The following is a 16,562-nucleotide window of genomic DNA, read 5'->3' on the forward strand; positions in this document are numbered from 1 at the left end:
TTACATTTATTAAACAGTTTACAAGCATGAAAACTTGCCAAACAACAGTTGTTATTGTTATGAACAGTCTCCTGGTGCTTCGGATCTCATTAACTGTTTAATAATTGTAAACAAAGCCGCCAAAGATTGAGAAAAGATGGACAGGTTCGTAAGTTCTTGCGTAACTACTTCGTGAATCTGGCCCCTGGGCACTAGGCAGCCCGTCTTCCAAACAAAGACCCATAGGTGATACCACACACCCGCCAAACCCCCCCTCCCTGTTTATGAATGAAAAACGGTTTACACGCGACTCACAACTGACTTCGTTCTAACAGTAGGGTCGATGGGGTCTGTATGGGTCGACCGTCTAATACGTCTGTGGGGTCGACCGATGGATGTAATAGACTTGTAATGGACAAAACAATTGGGTGATCCACGCCCAAGTCAGTTTATATGATTCTGGCATTACATTTACTTGAGTTAAACGACTAGCCATTTGTTGCAACCATTTTGTGTTGCTTGTGTGGTGGGGGCAGGGACGGGGCCAGGGTGACGGGTGTGTGGTGGTGGCAGGGACGGGGCCAGGGTGACGGGTGTGTGGTGGGGGCAGGGACGGGGCCAGGGTGACGGGTGTGTGGTGGTGGCAGGGACGGGGCCAGGGTGACGGGTGTGTGGTGGGGGCAGGGACGGGGCCAGAGTGACGGGAACTCTGGTGTCCTGTTTCCTACAAGGAAACCTTCTCAAGGCTGCTGTTGTATGCTGCTCACGCTCCTCTCGTCATAGTCTTGTCCCCGCCTCTCCAGTTACGTTTGTGGAGGCTAAATTATCATGTCTTAAACTGCCACTTATGCTCATAATACTGCTGCTTTCTTGCGTTACTGTGCTTCGTCCGCTACATACCCGTATAAAATTCAGGTATGTATGTGTAGTACATACCATTCGTTGCCCGAAACGTTGTACGTATAAGTGGCTTGAGGCATAGCATGTACTAGCTCTATCTAGAAATCCAACATTCTGTTTGTAACTTATCTTAAATGTATGTACTTTTACCCGAATAAACATTTATTTATTATATTATTATTTTCATTACACACATAAATCACACTAACGTGATGCATCAAATGAACAAATCCACCAGTAAGTTCAGTAGAACTTCGGTTTCAGCTCTTTTTACCCTGTTGTAGCTCAGTCGATTAAGGCAGTGTCTGGGATGCTCCCGGACGCAGGTTCGAATCCTCGTCACGGCCCTTGTGGATTTGTTCATTAATTTCATGGCCTTCCTGGCTTGATGCTTTCTGTAGATAATTACTTATTGCTTCGTCCAGATTGCGTGTTATTGGGACCGCCTCAAACCTCTCAACATATACTTTTCTATAAATCAGACGAGAATGATATCACAAGATACTGGAAGGCCAGGTGCCAAATTTGCGCAGTAAAATAACATACTGGAGCGAACTATGTCAGGAAATGCAGAATAAAGCCAGTGAAGAGTACAATGTGCCATAGGTACAATCAGAGAGTACTGTGAAGGCGATGAGTCACAATAACGTGGCTAAAGTATGTATCGACTTGAGAATGGTCACAATCGACTTGAGAATGGTCCAGGACGGACCGAAACGTCGTCGTCCCTTCATCTTCTAGTGTGTGGTCTGGTCAACAGAGTACTGTGAACATCAGAGGTCCATTCACGGTGCATACCGTGAGCATATTATTTCCTACCACAGATGTGACCACACATTTACAGTGCTGACCAGAATATATACATTTTCTTCTGTCCTCCATGGACAGAATTAGAGATCTGTTAAACATCAGAGTTCAGTGATTTATTAAACAATCAACCATAGAAGGTGATTGTAGTGTTTTTAAAATGCCAATCTAGCCTACAAACATAAATACAGAGATTTAGGTCTGTCCTACATAAACACGTGTGCGCGCGCGCGCCCGGTGTATGGAAACGTGGCGGTACGACACTTTGGGAAGCGGCACCTGGCGTCGTTTCAAGGCAAGCAAGGTGCCGGTTTGGTAACTAAGTGAGAGGTGCTTAGCGTGTCACAGTCGTTGGCCACCTCCTTTTGTCTGGGTCTCTCCCACCAGGAGTGATACGTTGTGCAGTAATATACACTGAATTGTGAAGATAAAGGTCAAGAGTGGTTGTGAAGGTGATAAGTGTTGTTATAAGTGACAGCTGGCGACCCGTACACGTACTGAACGCTTACCTCGAGTGTCAGTGGTTGAATTGAATTGAAATAAGTTTATTGAGATAAAATACACCCAAAGGGATGAGGTAGCTCAAGCTATTCTCACCCCGTTCAGTACAGCGAGTTAATACATACATGTAAACACATCACAAACAATAAACATATTACCAAACATTCTGAGAGATAAACATCTACATTTCCTGTGTCAGTGGGGGATACGGTTATATCATGTTCCAGTACTGTACGCGTGTGGTCCGAGTTGTTGTTGTTTAAGATTCGCTACCTGGAACAAAAAGTTCCAAGTAGCACGGGCTATGGTGAGCCCGTAGACTGGTCCGGGTCGTACCGTTATTAGCCCGTGAAAAAAAACCTGTCGGTGTTGGAACTGTGAAGGAAAGTGATTAGTTGTGTTAACGACGCATCCCTCTGATCTAATGCGTCTCGCTCATGTTCGGGCGAGGGAGGTGATGTGCGCCTCTCTCACACGCTCACATTTAATGTGTTAGTGTGAGGAAGGAGACAGCATACTACGCCACACCCTCGCCTCGCTGCTCCTCAACACGCTACCTTGAGATGAACCACTCTCATTATCTATTTATTGGGCCTAAAGCTAGCGCAAAATATCCTACCTGAAAATCTACCAACAAAGGTGTGTGTATGTATATATAATATATATATAATATATATATATAATATATATATATATAATATACACACACATTATATATATATATATATGTATATATATATATATATATATATATATATATATATATATATATATATATATATATATATATATATATATATATATATATATATAATCAGACACTTGGTAAGCTACACAACCAAGTGACATGTTGCTCGCCACAGCTCCTGGCACGTGGGTAACATTGACCAGACGTGCGCTCACAACTCAGCTCTATTACTGCACTATATTTAGTGTTATTTATTATGCACCTCATACCCATCCCGTGGGCGCTGGTGGAGAGGGTTACAGAGGCGCACAATGCCTGAACCCCCATAGTTCAATTAGCTAAGAAAGTAACTAGTGAAGCTACTTACATAATTGTGAATAACTTAAACACACACAATGTATACACGGGTGGTACGCGAACAAGGGGACACAGGTGGAAACTGAGTACCCACATGAGCCACAGAGACGTTAGAAAGAACTTTTTCAGTGTCAGAGTAGTTAACGGATGGAATGCTTTAGGCAGTGATGTGGTGGAGGCTGACTCCATACGCAGTTTCAAATGTAGATATGATAGAGCCCAGTAGGCTCAGGAGCCTGTACACCAGTTGATTGACAGTTGAGAGGCGGGACCAAAGAGCCAGAGCTCAACCCCCGCAAGCACAAGTAGGTGAGTACACCCCCCCCCCCCCGCGCTGCGGGGGGGGGCGTGTCTTCTGCGTGTAATTAATACACTGCAAACCCGTGTTAGGACACAGCCACTCTCCTGGTCAACAAAGGTGTCCAGCAGCTGGACACCCTCATAAAGACTGTGAAGCATTATCCTCCCCCGCGATAACAGCTTGATGATTAAATGCAACCTCAGAATACTGAAGAGAATTACTGAAAAAAATTGAACCACTTACGGGCTATTCATGCCCGTGCCACCTCTTGGGTGGGTTAATCTTTATCAATCAATCATAGTGTTAGGACAGGTTCGTAAGGGTCCGTTAGGATGTCTGGGTGGGGGCGTGTCTGGCTGACACAGCCAGACGTGGAGCTGCTCCTCACTAGTGTGTATCGGCTCTTAATAATACTGCCCTAACATATATAATATAGTTGATTCTGCCACAGTAACCTTACTCCCTTGTTCTTGTTCAATTTTGTTCACTGGTGACTAGTTACAATACTGCTGGTGATGATAGTGAAGGTGTACCATACTGCTAGTGGTGGTAGCCAGCGGTGTGTAGGGGTGCACGCTTCACATGTCAACCTGTCCTTTTACAAGTTACGTCTGAATGTAATAGAAAGATTTTAAAATAAAATTTGGAATTTTTTTCCCAAACAGTAAGTTAAGGGTCCTCTGGTAGGTTAGGAAGACAGGAAGTTCTCCTAAGGTTTCAAAACGTCATGAAAAACGTTAATTGAAAGTTTCCTCTCCTAACCTTACCGAGTAAGCCGGAGGACTCAAACGGGCCAGCACATCACTTTCGTGAGCCGATTTCATTTCAAATTACGTCCATTTTTGGCCATAGCGCCCGCATACCAGGGAAAAGCGACAATATTTTTAAGAGGACGGGTTTCACTGATACACGGAGCGTCGCAGTGACCTAAGCCAAGGTAATTCCAGGTGGTGATCTTATCACTGTGAGAGCATTAGCGAGGATGATAACTGTGGCAGTAACCTTGGCCCGGGGGGGGAGGGGGGGGAGGATTTAGAAGACTCGCCAGTGAACTTAATATGGTAAGCCAATTAGGGAGTTAAGGCAGTAGCGAGTGAATTAACTGTCGTGTTGGGTGTGTGTAAAGTGGTGTGTTGGGTGTGTGTAAACAGGTGTGTGCAAGAGTATGAGCTACATTCCTTGTATGCCCACCATAACGTTAGCAAGGTGTGAGGCGAGCGAGCTATGATGAGCAGGTTCATATGATAGTAATAACAACTGAACTTCCACCTTCTTAGGCCTATCACTCAAGTTTCCTTGAGTCTACGTCAAAACACCTCGAGCAGCTCCTGGGTTGGTGGTGGTTCGTCCCGCAGGAGAGTGATGGGCGGGGAATGTGTGGACAAGCAGAAGTAGGGCCGAGGCTGTGAACGTGGTGTCGTGCAAGAGCCAGACAGAGAAAGTATGACAGCACACTTCCAAATGGACTGGAAATATCATCCAACACTTTTATTGAGGGAAGGGGGGTTGTCTGAGTGTACCTTTATTTTGGTGGCGAGGGGGGCGCGCGACCCCTCTCCAAGGGGGGTGAGGGGGGGACGCCGTCTCCCAGCGGTGCGGTTAATTAGTTTACCAATGAGTATATTATATATAGACAATCATTCATAAAATAATACGGAATTAAATGTTTAATTGTAATATATAATAGGTTTAGAAAATAACATTTGATCAGCAGTGACATCAGTATGTGGGCTACCTTACCTTGTGGTGGTCCCGAGGATCAGCGTCTCCGCGGCCCGGTCCCCGACTGGTCAACCAGGCTGTTGGGTGCGGCTGCTTGCAGCCTGACGTTGGAGGTGTTTATCAAATTCTCTCTTGAACACTAGTGGCGAGGGGTTGACCAGTTATGCCCCTATGTGTAGTGAATGTCTCCAGCTCTGTATGGGGGTTGTTGGTATACAACAGTACTGCACCCTAGGGAGCACTATTGTCTTGAAAAGTATCACTCAACTTCACCAGCGGTGACTCCACCACCAGGGCCACCATCCCTCGTGGACCGTGTTTCCCCACCTTAATACACCAAGAAAAATGGAAGTCCGCCTCGCGTAGCGGAGCCAATGTTAAACTGTGAAGAATAAGTGTGTCGGCTGCCATGTTCGTACACCATGCTCCTCTGGCTGGGTGGTGGCAGCTGTGAGCCTAGCAGCTGGGTGGTGGCAGCTGTGGTAGACGGAGAACACACACTCACCCAACATGTTCCATCAGTACCTCTACCATCATCTTAACGATGTCTCTCCCTCGTAAGTAAGAGGACCTTCTTTGTGTGCTTGTGTGTACTCGCCTAGTTGTGCTAGCGGGGTTGAACTTCGGCTCCTTGGTCCCGCCTCTCAACCGTCAATCAACTGATGTACATGTTCCTGACACTATTGGGCTCTATCACATCTACACTTGAAACTGTGTATAGAGTCTGCCTCTACCACATCACTTCCTATTGCATTCCATTTGCCAAATATTCTGACACTAACTAAATTCTTTCTAATGTCTCTATGGCTCATTTGGGCACTCAACTTTCACCTGTGTCCCCTAGTGCCCCTTGTGTTAAATAGTCTATTTTTATCTACCCCTATCAATTCCTTTGATAATCTTATATGTGATGATCATGTCCCCCCTAACTCTTCTGTCTTCCAGCGACGTGACTTTTAATTCTCGTAGTCTTTCCTCGTAGCTCATGCCCCTCAGTTCAGGTACTAGTTGGTGGCAAACCTTTGATCCTTTTCCAGTTTAATCTTATGCTTGACTAGATATGGACTCCATGCTGGAGCTGCATACTCCAGGATTGGTTTGTCATATGTGATATACAAAGGTCCGATTGATTCCTTACACAAGTTTCTAAAGGCCGTTCTTATGTTGGCCAACCTGGCATATGCCACTGATGTTATCCTCTTGATATGGGCTTCAGGGGACAGGTCTGGCGTGATATCAACCCCCAGGTCTATTTTTCTCTCTGATTCTTGAAGAATTTCATCTCCCAAATAATACCTTGTATCTTGTCTCTTGCTCCCTACACCTATCTTCATTACATTACATTTGCTTGGGTTAAACTCTAACAACCATTTGTTGGACCATTCCTTCAGTTTATCCAGGTCTTCTTGAAGCCTCAAGCAGTCCTCCTCTGTCTTAACCCTTCTCATAATTTTGGCATCGTCAGCAAACATTGAGAGGAATGAGTCAATACCCTCTGGGAGATCATTTACGTATATCAGAAACAGGATAGGTCCGAGTATTGAGCCCTATGGGACCCCACTGGTAACTTCACGCCAATCTGAGGTCTCACCCCTCACTGTAACTCTGTGCTTCCTATTGCTTAGGAGCACCACGGGAGCACCCTACCAGTTACTCCTGTCTGTTTCTCCAGCTTATGCACCAGCCTCTTATGGGGTACTGTGTCAAAGGCTTTCCGACAGTCCAAGAAAATGCAGTCAGCCCATCCTTCTCTTTCTTGCTTAATCTTTGTCACCTGATCGTAGAATTCTATTACGTGTGTGTACTCACGTATTTGTGCCTGTAGGATTGAGCTGTAGCTCTTGGACCCAGCTTTTCTAGCCGTTGGTTGTCTAATGTATTGACTCCTGGCCTATTTCTCTATTTCTTTACCTGCTTTTAAAGTTATGAATGGAGTTAGCCTCCTATGTTTTTTCTCTAGTTTTTCTCCAATGCAAATCAAGATCAAAAACTACATCTAGTATCGGGCCCCTGCGAAAGGGAGATGGAACTTTCACAGATGACAACAAAGAATTGAGCGAAATACTGAGGAATCAATATGACTCATTGATTCCTTCAGCGAGCCACTAAACACTCTGAAGATTGATAATCCAAATGAATTTTTCATAGATGTGATACCAATATCAAATCATATATCAGATGGCATCCTATTCCCATTGGATTTTCAAGAAGCCATAGACAATATGCCTATGCACTCTGCATCAGGCCCTGATTCTTGGAACTATATTCATCAAGAACTGTAAAAAAAACACTATCGCAACCCTTCACATTCTTTGGAGACAGAGCCTACATACTGGCATTATCCATGGCATACTAGAAAAGCAGAGATAGCACCACTCCATAAAGGAGGAAATAAGGCAGAGGCAAAAAATTACAGACCGATAGCACTAACATCACACATAAGTCTTTTGAGAGTGCTAAGAAATAAGATCACAAAATATATGGAATCACAGCATCTCCATAACCCCGGACAACATGGTTTCAGAACAGGACGCTCCTGCCTGTCACAGTTGCTGGACCCGAGCGCCGACGAGAAACATTGGGCAGAATTTCTTTCACCCTATGCCTCTGTTACCTAGCAGTAAATAGGTACCTGGGAGTTGGTCAGCTGTCACGGGCTGCTTCCTGGAGTGTGCGCGTGTGATGTGAAAAAAATAGTAGTAGTTAGAAACAGTTGAGAGGCGAGCCGAAAGAGCAGAGCTCAACCCCCGCAAGCACAACTAGGTGAATACAGCACCTCCCCCCCAAACACAGCATCACCCCCCAAACACAGCACCTCCCCCCCCCCCAAGACCTAACATCCCCCCACCACTTCCCCAGCACCACACAGTTGGCCACAAGCTAAAAGCGAGACTGGTAGTTTGGCGGGTGTGGCACCATATAGACCAGTGATAATGCCAAGTGAAATAAAGGGGGGAGGGCGAGACCCCGGTGCCAAGACATTAATGTGCTCTGGGAAGACAGCGTGGCACAGCATCTGGGAACACGCTGCGTCTCCTAAGGAGTGCTGGCTGGGAAAGGGTACACACACACACACACACACACACACGTCTCACTCATTGTATAGAAAAGTGTTTTACAGCAAATGCAAAAATATACAAGTTTAGGAATTTAACTCTGCGTATTCTGCTGTAGTGTATGTATCTTTATGTATATCCATATTCAAGTATATATCATTTGATATCAAACATGTAGTAAGAGATGTAAGTTAAAATGAAACATTTGTGTGTTGTTGCAGAGCGCTGTTGTTCCCGGCGGTGAACCCCCGCCGGCGGTTCCTGATACACAAGACTGTGGAGGAGCACTTCCCCGACCTGGCCACCGTCAGCGTTGGTCAGGACGATCAGCGGCGCACAGCAGTCACCTTCAGGAACCCCCGGCGACCCTCCTCTCCCAGACCTAAGTGTAAGACTGCCAGTACGTCGCCCCAGCAGCAGCAACACCAGCAGCAGCAACAGCAGCAGCAGCAGCAACAGCAGCAGCAACAGCAGCAGCAACAGCAGCAGCAGCAGCAACAACAACAACAACAACAACAACAACAACAACAACAACAACATCTGGGCAAGCTACCTCAACGACAGACTAGTCAAGAAAATAAGGCGACAAAAACGGTAGAGAAAATCGCCACAAAAGAAGAGAAATTACCACAGGAAAGACAAGACACAAATGAAGAAAGACAACAAGGATCCAAACCACATAAAGATGAGAGTGAACCAGAGAAGCAGGTAAGAGAGAAGAAGCCAGAGTTGAGGCGGCAGCAGAGTCAAGAATCGGGGCAGAGAGCAGCAGGCGGAGGGGAAGCCGCAGCCCGGACGCAGGCAGGGCGGGAGCAGCGAGGGGAAGACGGCAGAGAGCGGCGGCAGGCGGGACGACCCAGGAATAACCGCAGCCGCAGCAGTAGTCAGTCTTTGTCACGAGGCGGTGGAGCAGCAGGGGCCGCACGCCCCGACAATACCCAACATGTGAAGGACAACACAGAAGAAACACAAAGCAAGAGGAGGAGGAACAGGAGAAACAAACGTCAGAAAGACAGAGTGGACCAAAGTAAAAACTTACCACAAGCAACTAGTGATAAAACCAATGAGTGTGAAATAGAGGGAAAAAACCCAGATGCAAAAATTAAAACGTTACAAAGCCCAAGTGGTACGGAGAGTGAACACCGTGTGTTTGATGGTGAGGACACAGTAGTGAAGGTAAACGGAAATGATGAGTACAGTGAGAGTGTCAAAAGTACTGTGAGTGAGGGAGGGAGACGGAAGAAGCTCAAGTCGTACGGTGATAACGACAACGGGAAGGACGACGGAGACTCCTGTAGCAAGAGTCGTCGTCACCAGCACCACCACCACCCCAGGTAAGTCTGTCCTTTTAAGTAAGGTACAAAGTAAGTAAGGCACTGAAAGTAAGGTACTTTTAATGCCACACCTTCACATATAGGCGCGTTCCTCCACAGTGTCTGCCAGTGTATAACGAAGGTAGAAATACCCTAAACTACTCTATCCCTTTGAGATGTATTTTATTGTCTCGATAAACGTAGTTGGACCAGTGGATAGTAGGCGGTAACCCTGACCAAGCATTCTGCTTGTTGGTTTGGTCAACTAGTCTGTTAAACACCGCTGCATGTATGCAGGAATCACAGCCCGGTGAATCATATGCCCTGAGTAATCCACAGGATATACAGGTAATTCCCGGCAATCAAGTTCCCTCTTGAACGTTGAAAGAAGTTCATTAATCATACGTCTTATCCTATAAGTAATTATTTCAATGTGCAGGAAAAGGTTCAAGAGGAATAAGGACTGTGTTAATACAAGTTAAAAATAACTCTTGATATAAATAGCATGAGAGCTGGAGACAGAAGCGAATGTTAAAACATTTCGGGGTGAAAGTGGAGCGTGTTATATTGAGTGATTGAGGTCGGTCTAGATGGCTCCCACTGGCGTCGGGTTAAAGGTCAGTAGGCACAGTGATCCATATTTCGCTTCCAGTAGATACACGACATATGAGATTAAGAAGCAAGTAGTGTATTGTCAAGACTAATAATAACAAACGGCAGCTACCCTCTGACCCCTGCAATATCTCCATAGCTCAAACAATTATATATTAACGACAAGACCTATCATTAATGTATAATGATTAACTGTAAATATTGAAATTTGCCGTTTCCAATGCTATTGAAATGAAACATTCTCTGTAGCTAGCTAACATTATAATATAAGGTGTGAAGATAGATTAAATTGTTAATGTAATAATCTCCGTTAGAGTCTGATAAAGATCTTTTGTGCCCTCTGTAATCTCTCTGGAACCCTGCTCACTGGGGTTCTCCCTTCCGACCCCTGCTCACAGATTCGATTTAAGAACATAAGAACATAAGAACAAAGGTAACTGCAGAAGGCCTATTGGCCCATACGAGGCAGCTCCTATTCTATAACCACCCAATCCCACTCATATACTTGTCCAACCCGTGCTTGAAACAATCGAGGGACCCCACCTCCACAATGTTACGCGGCAATTGGTTCCACAAATCAACAACCCTGTTACTGAACCAGTATTTACCCAAGTCTTTCCTAAATCTAAACTTATCCAATTTATACCCATTGTTTCGTGTTCTGTCCTGTGTTGATACTTTTAATACCCTATTAATATCCCCCCGGTTATGTCCATTCATCCACTTGTAAACCTCTATCATGTCGCCCCTAACTCTTCGCCTTTCCAGTGAATGCAACTTAAGCTTTGTTAATCTTTCTTCATATGAAAGATTTCTAATTTGGGGAATTAACTTAGTCATCCTACGCTGGACACGTTCAAGTGAATTTATATCCATTCTATAATATGGCGACCAAAACTGAACTGCATAATCTAAATGGGGCCTAACTAGAGCAAGATATAGCTTGAGAACCACACCAGGTGTCTTGTTACTAACGCTGCGATTAATAAATCCAAGTGTCCGATTTGCCTTATTACGAACATTTATGCATTGATCCTTTTGTTTTAAATTCTTACTAATCATAACTCCCAGATCCCTTTCGCAATCCGACTTCGCAATCACAACACCATCTAGCTCGTATCTTGTAACTCTATCATCATTACCTAACCTCAGAACTTTACATTTATCAGCATTAAACTGCATCTGCCAATCCTTTGACCATTTCAAAACCCTATCTAGATCAACTTGAAGTGATAGTGAGTCCTCCTCCGAATTAATTTCCCTACCGATTTTCGTATCATCGGCAAATTTGCAAATGTTGCTACTCAAACCTGAATCTAAATCATTTATATATATTATAAACAACAGAGGTCCCAGGACAGAGCCTTGAGGCACTCCACTTACAACATTTTCCCACTCTGACTTGATTCCATTTATACTAACTCTCTGTTTCCTTTGGTATAGCCATGCCCTAATCCAGCTTAATATAGCACCCCCAATACCATGAGACTCTATCTTTTTAATCAGTCTTTCATGTGGCACTGTATCAAAAGCTTTGCTAAAGTCAAGGTATACAACATCGCAATCCTTACCACTATCAACTGCCTCAACAATGCTAGAATAAAAAGATAACAAATTTGTTAAACATGAACGGCCATTTATAAAACCATGTTGCGACTCAATTATTAATTTATGTTTTTCATAACATTTGTGGACCATAATTTGTGGACCAAATTGCGCGATATAAAGGAAAGAGTCTGGGGTGGATATAAATAGCTACGGCCTCGTATGGTCCAATAGGCGTTCTGTAGTTAACTTGAATCTTATGTTCTGTTTTAAGCAGCAGCGGGAAGTGGTGGTGTCACCGAGTACTCGATGACTGGGCTGGGACTCGTGCTCCGCGTCTCAGCTTTGTCTCACAAACTTGGTGACGCCCCACATTGACGTTACAGCTTCTCTGTGGTCCTGTGTTACAGGACTGTGGTCCTGTGTTACAGGACTGTGGTCCTGTGTTACAGGACTGTGGTCCTGTGTTACAGGACTGTGGTCCTGTGTTACAGGACTGTGGTCCTGTGTTACAGGACTGTGGTCCTGTGTTACAGGACTGTGGTCCTGTGTTACAGGACTGTGGTCCTGTGTTACAGGACTGTGGTCCTGTGTTACAGGACTGTGGTCCTGTGTTACAGGACTGTGGTCCTGTGTTACAGGACTGTGGTCCTGTGTTACAGGACTGTGCCAGGTCCTGTGCTACGGGCTCACCATAGCCCCTGCTACTTGGAACTTTTCGTTCTGCTTAGCTGAATCTAAAACAACAGTCCCACATTGGCTCGGTGGGCTGCCTCTAGAAGCAACCATCGCCACTCTTGAGATAACCAAAGTGCATTCAAAATACGAGCCACCGGTTCTGTTTTGTTTGTATTATTTCTGTACGAGTTAAGTAAGATTACTAGTTATGATCGCAAGGTATGAGTAATAGGAGCAGGGAATGCCGTTGTTGTTGAAGTGGCTGTGACACGTGTGTCACGTTGCAGGGCTCAGGTGCAGAGGATGTGTGACAAGGTTCTCTACAACATCTACTCCTATGATACACTCTCTCATGGCTCTATGTTCTCTCTGGTGTTAAATATTTGCGGGAAAATGGTAAGCGTGCGAGTGTTGGGGTGTAAGGAAAGGTTGAGTGTGGTGCCAGAAGAGGAGGCAGTGACCATTGTGTGCGAGAGCAGCGGCACCGAGCACACGTTTGGTAGCCAAGTTGGCAGCTTGGTTCATCCCCATTTGGACCCATGCCAGCGTGTCACACACAACCACTGCCGCTGTGGCTGCCCTGGTTGGTATGCACGGCCCACCATACGCCCAGTACAAACGCCACTCTGGCCACCGGAATCTTTCTCTGACGCACCTACGCAAAATAACTTGTTTTGGTAGTGCAAAATACAATTAATCGAGATATGCTGAGGTTGACTTTGGTGTACTGTAAGCTGATAGTTTTTGTAGGTCGGGCTTTGTCCAGCAAAATTTAGATTTGTTTTTGTTTACACAGGTGGGTACGGGAACAGACTTCTGACTCCTGTTAGCAGGCTCAAAGCTTTTCCCTTCCCTTAGCTCATGGTAAGCTTTGTCCATTAGTTTATCAGGATTAAGACTCGCCAATCGTTTAACAACCAGGTACACAATCATTGCTGTGTTAATAGAAGCGTACAGTTAAGCATGGGTGCCTAGTCAATCCTCCCCGGCCAAGATACAAACCGGGGCCAAACTGCTGGCGACGCGTGGAGCGAGTGTCTTACCACTATGCCACCCAAAACTGTGTTAACAATCACTAAACAAGAAGGAATGTTTTAACAGACTGTCCAGCATTTCATATCAAAGGAACCAAACGAATAAAATCGAAAGAATACCATTATGAATACAACAATGCTCATAGATAGCAGGGAGATTTTTTAGTTGGATAGGAAAAGAATGACAAAAAATGTCGAACCTCCTATAAGAACAAGGTAACTGCAGAAGGTCTATTGGCCCATACGAGGCAGCTCCTAGCTATAACTATCATCAATTTGGTCAGATGCTAGACAGGACACACACTGTGGCGCCCTATCGGAACCACAGATATTAACACCACGTAAACATCTAGCACTTTCACAAATACGATAACATCTTTCGTATTTACAAACATATAAAGTATCAAAACAAGCGAAAGTTTGCCGAGTGATAAGAGGATCACAAAATACATGTTATCACAGCTTCTACATAACCCTGGACAACACGGTTTCAGAACAGGGCGCTCTTTCCTATCACAATTTATGGACCACTATGACGTGGCCTTAGATGCCATGTAAGACAAAAATATCGCTGACGTAATATATACAGATTTCGCAAAAGCCTTCGATAAATGTGACCATGAATACATTTACACAAAATGTGTTCAAAAGGAAGATGGATCTACAATTACCTAATAGAATCCAGTGAGTAATAGTCATAAGAAAAAAGAACAAAGGCAACTGCAGAAGGCCTATTGGCCCATACGAGGCAGCTCCTATTTATAACCACCCAATCTCACTCATATACATGTCCAACCCACGCTTGAAACAATCGAGGGACCCCACCTCCACCACGTTACGCGGCAATTGGTTCCACACATCAACAACCCTGTTACTGAACCAGTATTTACCCAAGTCTTTCCTAAATCTAAACTTATCCAATTTATACCCATTGTTTCGTGTTCTGTCTTGTGTTGACACTTTTAATACCCTATTAATATCTCCTTTGTTGTTTCCATTCATCCACTTGTAAACCTCTATCATGTCACCCCTAACTTTTCGCCTTTCCAGTGAATGCATGTCACCCCTATAAAGGATCTTTACTATTTAGGAAAGACCTAGGTAAAAACTGGTTCGGTAACAGGGTTGTTGGTTTGTGGAACCAATTAAGAACATAAGAACATAAGAACAAAGGTAACTGCAGAAGGCCTATTGGCCCATACGAGGCAGCTCCTATTCTATAACCACCCAATCCCACTCATATACTTGTCCAACCCGCGCTTGAAACAATCGAGGGACCCCACCTCCACCACGTTACGCGGCAATTGGTTCCACAAATCTACAACCCTGTTACTGAACCAGTATTTACCCAAGTCTTTCCTAAATCTAAACTTATCCAATTTATACCCATTGTTTCGTGTTCTGTCCTGTGTTGATACTTTTAATACCCTATTAATATCCCCCTTGTTATGTCCATTCACCCACTTGTAAACCTCTATCATGTCGCCCCTAACTCTTCGCCTTTCCAGTGAATGCAACTTAAGCTTTGTTAATCTTTCTTCATATGAAAGATTTCTAATTTGGGGAATTAACTTAGTCATCCTACGCTGGACACGTTCAAGTGAATTTATATCCATTCTATAATATGGCGACCAAAACTGAACTGCATAATCTAAATGGGGCCTAACTAGAGCAAGATATAGCTTGCGAACCACACCAGGTGTCTTGTTACTAACGCTGCGATTAATAAATCCAATTACCACGTAACGTAATAGAAGTAGAATTCTTTGATTGTTTCAAGCGTAGGTTAGACATATATATGAATGAGATTGGGTGGTTATAAATAGGAGATGCCTCGTATGGGCCAATATGCCTTCTGCAGTTATCTTTGTTCTTATGTTCTTAATATAAGCCTCTCGCTTCAAAAGGTTGGTATTATTCATTTGAATAATGCATGTGAAAACATAATAAGATCCTTACGTTCTAATGTTACAAAGCTTTGTCTTTCAAGATTAATAAAGCTTAAATTGCATTCACTGGAAAGGCGAAGAGTTAGGGGTGACATGATAGAAGTTTACAAGTGGATGAATGGACATAACAAAGGGGATATTAATAGGGTATTAAAAATATCAACTCAAGACAAAACACGAAACAATGGGTATAAATTGGATAAGTTTAGATTTAGGAAAGTCTTGGGTAAATACTGGTTCGGTAACAGGGTTGTTGATTTGTGGAACCAAATACCGCGTAACGTGGTGGAGGTGGGGTCCCTCGATTGTTTCAAGCGCGGGTTGGACATGTATATGAGTGGGATTGGGTGGTTATAGATAGGAGCTGCCTCGTATGGGCCAATAGGCCTTCTGCAGTTACCTTTGTTCTTATGTTCTTATCTGTCTCGCAGGGTTGGCTGTACCAATTATAGAGTTGGAGCTGGTGAGTTAATGAAGGCCTTTAAGTCTTCCATTTTTTCTTTACTGAGCCGATGGTTGATCCTGGCTACAAGTTGACATGGCCGTGCTGTCATTGGAGTTCGGTGAGGTGGCTTTCATGAGGAAGTCTTTTGTGGAGTAGGTGTTACGGGTTATTAATACCCGTGCCACCTCTTGAGTGGCTTAGTCTTCATCAATCATCAATCAGAGTAGGTGTTGTGCCACGCCGATGGAGCTCCTACTGAAAGTACCTCATCTCCTCATTTGGTGGTTATAATGGGAGCTGCCTCGTTCTTACTGCCTCTGCAGTTCTTATTATTACTACTACACCTTACTTTGCTGCTCAGCTCTCTTGCCTATTTATTGCCTGTGTCTACTTCCTCATCACAATCGACTTGTGAATGGTCCAGGACGGACCGAAACGTCGTCGTCCCTTCACCTTCTAGTGTGTGGTCTGGTCAACATACTTTAGCCACGTTATTGTGACTCATCGCCTGCATAGGGATACAGTGAATAGTGAACGGTAACACAACTGATATAAAGGTTTGAAACTGTAGGAAATTTCCACCTGGAAAAGTTGGAATGTATAATTTAGTGCAATAGTGAGGCAACACAGACCAGTCTCTGTGTACAGCGGCCACGAGGCTTGACCTTAGTACAT

The 16,562-nt window shown here is 44.4% G+C and overlaps 1 protein-coding gene across 2 annotated transcripts in view; it reads left to right on the forward strand.

Moving 5' to 3' along the window:
• Positions 1-2,019: 2,019 nt before the first annotated feature.
• Positions 2,020-16,562, forward strand: part of LOC123752816 (putative uncharacterized protein DDB_G0282129) — a 28,342-nt gene continuing 13,799 nt past the window's right edge. Inside the window, exons 1-3 of one of the 2 annotated variants that reach the window (XM_045734846.2) lie at positions 2,020-2,138; positions 5,221-5,812; positions 8,533-9,645. In XM_045734846.2, coding sequence (XP_045590802.2) covers positions 5,766-5,812; positions 8,533-9,645 — 1,160 coding nt within the window. In that variant the 5' untranslated portion in view covers positions 2,020-2,138; positions 5,221-5,765. Of the gene's footprint in view, positions 2,139-5,114; positions 5,813-8,532; positions 9,646-16,562 lie in introns of those variants that run through there. The other variant, XM_045734847.2, reaches the window with a different exon arrangement.

This window comes from Procambarus clarkii, chromosome 17 (assembly GCF_040958095.1).
Source record: "Procambarus clarkii isolate CNS0578487 chromosome 17, FALCON_Pclarkii_2.0, whole genome shotgun sequence".
In the NCBI taxonomy this organism is placed as follows: Eukaryota; Metazoa; Arthropoda; class Malacostraca; order Decapoda; family Cambaridae; genus Procambarus; species Procambarus clarkii.